Below are 5,546 nucleotides of genomic sequence, written 5' to 3'. Positions count from 1 at the left end.
CACTGGTTCCAATTTTATACACTCAGAAATAGGTGTGAGTCTGAAATAACGGCCCAAAGTACTGCGCTATATAAAGGGCGTCATTTCAGATACTTTTCATTTCCTCCCTTTTTTATAGACTGGTGATGTCATCAACCTGCGACTTAAATAAAACCAGATGTGAACTGTCACCACAGACTCTCTCAATGCTTCAGGTATTAGTGTGTAACCTATAATTATATCGCATTTCCCTGTGGGTCTTGGTCAAAAGTAGTGCACTATATATATATATATATATATATATATATATATATATATATATATATACACAGAGTAGGGAGCCGTTTGGGACGTCCCCAGACAAATGGTTCCTTATTCCCTATCTAGTGCACTATGGGTCCTAGTCCGTCCAATGGTTCCTTAGTCCCTATCTAGTGCACTATGGGTCCTAGTCCCCCCCAATGGGTCCTTGTGCACTACAGAGGGAATAGGGTGCTTTGTGGTACGAACACATACAGTCAGTCCATTAACCCACTAGATGCATATTGCCCCAATCACACACACACACACAGTATTGGATTGGTAAATCATGTTTTAATGTACGACCGTGAGTTATTATAAAACAACACTGTTGAATTATGTTGTCCACATCGATCACGTTTCAAACCCCTCAGTCGTTCTCTCTCTCATCTGAGCATCACGTCAATAATCTAATTATTGTGTTGTCTGGCTTCGTCTCAAAATGGCCCCCTATTCCCTATATAGTGGACTATTGGCCCCCTATTCCCTATAATAGTGGACTATTGGCCCCCTATTCCCTATATAGTGGACTATTGGCCCCCTATTCCCTATAATAGTGGACTACTTGTAGTGAATAGGATGCCATTTGAGACTGCCATTCCAACAACCACTGAAACCCCTCAACACCTTCCTTCCCTTTGCACACACCATGGGTGTCGCACTTAAATCAGTCCCCCACCCGACGTTGAGTGGTCACCTCAGGTTGCCTGTGTGGATATGAATCATATATCTATAGCCAGTGGTGGGTCGACCCCCCCCCTTATCTTCCCAGGCATTTCCCCCCCACTACATCACTGGTTATAATGTACAGAACGAGACATCAACATGAACAGAGTCCTGTAGTAGCTCCTATTCTGGATCGGAGGAACTTTATATTGTAGTATATTATAATGTAATACAGTGCATCTAGAATAGCTTTATGGTGGGACAGAGGACTCTAAAGGAGATGATGTCAGGTCAGCGTTCAGGTAAAGGTGAGTCCAGGTGATCAGATTATTCCGCTGCTGCCTTTCTCTTCTCTAACAAATTCTTCAGGAAGAACTCACCTGAGGGGGAGGTGGAGAACGAGAGGAGGGGGGGAAACGAGAGGAGGGGGTGGAGAATGAGAGGAGGGGGTGGAGAACGAGGAGAACGAGAGGAGGGGGAGAACGAGAGGAGGAGGGGGGAGAACGAGAGGAGGGGGGGAGGAGAACGAGAGGAGGGGGGGAGGAGAACGAGAGGAGGGGAGGAGAACGAGAGGAGGGGTGGAGAAACGAGTGGAGAACGAGAGGAGGGGGGGAGAACATTTGATTTATTTTTTACTTCAATGAACTGAGTTCATGTACATTTATAAGGAGGTGAATGAATCAACTCTGATTTGTAGTATCCATATGGGGTGTGTGTGTGTGTGTGTGTCATACCTGCTTTGTATGAGGAGCGTACTAAGGGTCCACTGGCTGTGTAGACGAATCCCATCTCCTTCCCCACCTCCTCCCAGTGACCAAACCTCTCTGGGGTTACATACTCCTCTACCTACACACACACACACGCATATACAGAGAGATGGACACACACACACATACAGAGAGATGGACACACACACACACAGAGATGGACACACATATATACACACACATACGGTTATTCTGAACTGAAATCCTGCTGGCTGTGTGTGTGTGTGTGTCCATCTCTGTGTGTGTGTGTGTGTGTGTCCTGTACCTTGAGGTGGCGTTTGGTGGGTTGCATGTACTGTCCCAGTGTTAGACAATCCACTCCTGCCTCTCTGAGCTCTGTGAACAACACCGTCACTGGTTACAATATCTCTCCCTCACTGGTTACAATATCTCTCCCTCACTGGTTACAATATACAATATCTCTCCCTCACTGGTTACAATATCTCTCCCTCACTGGTTACAATATCTCTCCCTCACTGGTTACAATATACAATATCTCTCCCTCACTGGTTACAATATACAATATCTCTCCCTCACTGGTTACAATATCTCTCCCTCACTGGTTACAATATACAATATCTCTCCCTCACTGGTTACAATATCTCTCCCTCACTGGTTACAATATCTCTCCCTCACTGGTTACAATATCTCTCCCTCACTGGTTACAATATCTCTCCCTCACTGGTTACAATATCTCTCCCTCACTGGTTACAATATCTCTCCCTCACTGGTTACAATATCTCTCCCTCACTGGTTACAATATCTCTCCCTCACTGGTTACAATATACAATATCTGTCTCTCCCAGACGTGTGTGTGTGTGTGTGTGTGTGTGTGTGTGTGTACCTGTCAGTGTGTTATAGACCTGGCGGTCCGTCTCTCCCAGACCCAACATGATGGAGGTCTTGGTGAGAACATCTGGTTTGACGGACTTGGCGTGACGCAGAACGTTCAGGGATTGGTCGATGTTCGCCCGCGGATCCCGCACATGTCTGAGGGTTCAGAAAACAATTATTTTACAAAAATAAAATAAAAATATACATTATTTATTATCCACCCGTCATACAGTAAGTGATGGACTACGTAAATGTCCTTTGGCGCTCTACCGATCTGTGTTTAGGTGAACTGCAAACATTGAAATCCTTTTTTTATTGAGTCCCAAATGGTACCCTATTCCCTATGAAGTGCACCTGCGTCACAAAAGGTACCCTATTCCCTATGAAGTGCACCTGAGTCCCAAATGGTACCCTATGAAGAGCACCTGAGTCCCAAATGGTACCCTATTCCCTATGAAGTGCACCTGAGACCCAAATGGTACCCTATGAAGAGCACCCGAATCCCAAATGGTACCCTATTCCCTATTGAAGTGCACTAATTTGGACCAGAGTCCATTATGGAAAGTTATTTTCTAAGGAAAGACACCGTCTCGTTCTGTACGTGGAACAACAGTCATGTTCCTATAGAAACAAACAGACGTTCTGCTGCCACCTGCTGGTCAGAGTTGGTATTACACTTCCGTCACACCAAGTTCACCGTCTCCTTCCTGGTGGACAGGAAGTGTACTGCACCATGGGGGTGGGAGAAAATACGGTTCGCTGGGGGAATTCAATTGACTGAAAAATACAATTGGAAGTAGCCTGGAATCCAGGACCCTGCTGTGTTAACATTCCACTCTGTGTCACGACGAGCAGTGGAACGATGGTAGAAACAGACCGGAACCCGGGCTACGGTAGAAACAGACCGGAACCCGGGCTACGGTAGAAACAGACCGGAACCCGGGCTACGGTAGAAACCGACCGGAACCCGGGCTACGGTAGAAACCGACCGGGCTACGGTAGAAACAGACCGGAACCCAGGCTACGGTAGAAACAGACCGGAACCCGGCTACGGTAGAAACAGACCGGAACCCGGGCTACGGTAGAAACAGACCGGGCTACGGTAGAAACAGACCGGAACCCGGGCTACGGTAGAAACAGACCGGAACCCGGGCTACGGTAGAAACAGACCGGGCTACGGTAGAAACAGACCGGAACCCGGGCTACGGTAGAAACAGACTGGAACCCGGGCTACGGTAGAAACAGACTGGAACCCGGGCTACGGTAGAAACAGACCGGGCTACGGTAGAAACAGACCGGGCTACGGTAGAAACAGACCGGAACCCGGGCTACGGTAGAAACAGACCGGAACCCGGGCTACGGTAGAAACAGACCGGAACCCGGGCTACGGTAGAAACAGACCGGAACCCGGGCTACGGTAGAAACAGACCGGGCTACGGTAGAAACAGACCGGGCTACGGTAGAAACAGACCGGGCTACGGTAGAAACAGACCGGGCTACGGTAGAAACAGACCGGGCTACGGTAGAAACAGACCGGGCTACGGTAGAAACAGACCGGGCTACGGTAGAAACAGACCGGGCTACGGTAGAAACAGACCGGGCTACGGTAGAAACAGACCGGAACCCGGGCTACGGTAGAAACAGACCGGAACCCGGGCTACGGTAGAAACAGACCGGAACCCGGGCTACGGTAGAAACAGACCGGGCTACGGGCTACGGTAGAAACAGACCGGGCTACGGGCTACTGTAGAAACAGACCGGGCTACGGTAGAAACAGACCGGAACCCGGGCTACGGTAGAAACAGACCGGAACCCGGGCTACGGTAGAAACAGACCGGGACCCGGGCTACGGTAGAAACAGACCGGAACCCGGGCTACGGTAGAAACAGACCGGAACCCGGGCTACGGTAGAAACAGACCGGGACCCGGGCTACGGTAGAAACAGACCGGGACCCGGGCTACGGTAGAAACATACCGGGACCCGGGCTACGGTAGAAACGGGTCAGGGAGACAGAGAAGCTGGGGAGAAATAGCCTGATGGACCAGACAGACAGACAGGTAGAGGAATTCTGAGTCCAGACAGACAGGTAGAGGAGGTAGAGGTATTCTGAGGACAGACAGACAGACAGAGGTATTCTGAGGACAGACAGACAGGTAGAGGTATTCTGAGGACAGACAGACAGGCAGAGGTATTCTGAGGACAGACAGACAGGTAGAGGTATTCTGAGGACAGACAGACAGGTAGAGGTATTCTGAGGACAGCAGACAGGTAGAGGTATTCTGAGGACAGACAGACAGGCAGGCAGACAGACAGGTAGAGGTATATTGACCAGGGTCCTAGCCATGCTTTACAGTCTGCGTCCACAAACGGCTCCCTATTCCCTATGGGCCCGGGTCAAATGAAGTGCCCTATATAGGGAATAGGGTGCAGGTCAAATGTAGTGCCCTATATAGGGAATAGGGTGCAGGTCAAATGAAGTGCACTACCTAGGGAATAGGGTCATGTAAGGGTTGGGGCCTGTACCTCTGCAACTCGCGGACTGTCTCCACATTGTGGGCGTAAACGTCCAGCCCTGATTGGGCGATCTTCTCCACCGCTGCCAGGTCGCCACGGAAATCAGGGGTCAGACATTCCACCATGATCTGAGAGTTCCTGGACGGGGAAAACAACAACATTTATTCAGAACACAAAGTAGTTTAATAAGTCATTAATATACAGACTGGACAAACAGACGGATGGATGAATGATGGATTAACTAATGAATAGCTGAAAGGATGGATGATGGAGGGATGGATGGATGACTGGATGGATGAATGGATGGATGAATGGATGGATGGATGATGGATGAATTAATGGCTGAAAGGATGGATGAATGAAGTAATGGATGGATGAATTAATGGATGGATGAATAGATGGATGAAGTAATGGATGGATGAATTGATGGATGAATTAATTAAATAGTTGAAAGGATGAATGCTGGATGGATGAATTAATGGATG

At 48.6% G+C, this 5,546-nt stretch overlaps 1 protein-coding gene across 1 annotated transcript in view; it reads right to left on the bottom strand.

Annotated features, from left to right (window-relative positions):
• Positions 1–553: 553 nt before the first annotated feature.
• The window catches only part of LOC106595443 (lipoyl synthase, mitochondrial), a 32,897-nt gene continuing 27,904 nt past the window's right edge, over positions 554–5,546 (bottom strand). Inside the window, exons 7-11 of the mRNA XM_045712700.1 lie at positions 5,071–5,199; positions 2,557–2,702; positions 1,978–2,048; positions 1,680–1,791; positions 554–1,325 (exon numbers count right to left, since the gene is read on the bottom strand). Coding sequence (XP_045568656.1) covers positions 1,273–1,325; positions 1,680–1,791; positions 1,978–2,048; positions 2,557–2,702; positions 5,071–5,199 — 511 coding nt within the window. The 3' untranslated portion in view covers positions 554–1,272. The remainder of the gene's footprint in view (positions 1,326–1,679; positions 1,792–1,977; positions 2,049–2,556; positions 2,703–5,070; positions 5,200–5,546) is intronic.

Source organism: Salmo salar, unplaced genomic scaffold, assembly GCF_905237065.1.
Source record: "Salmo salar unplaced genomic scaffold, Ssal_v3.1, whole genome shotgun sequence".
Lineage (NCBI taxonomy): Eukaryota > Metazoa > Chordata > Actinopteri > Salmoniformes > Salmonidae > Salmo > Salmo salar.
The sequence above is the reverse complement of the archived record's forward strand: the minus strand, read 5'-3'. Positions and strand labels throughout refer to the sequence as shown.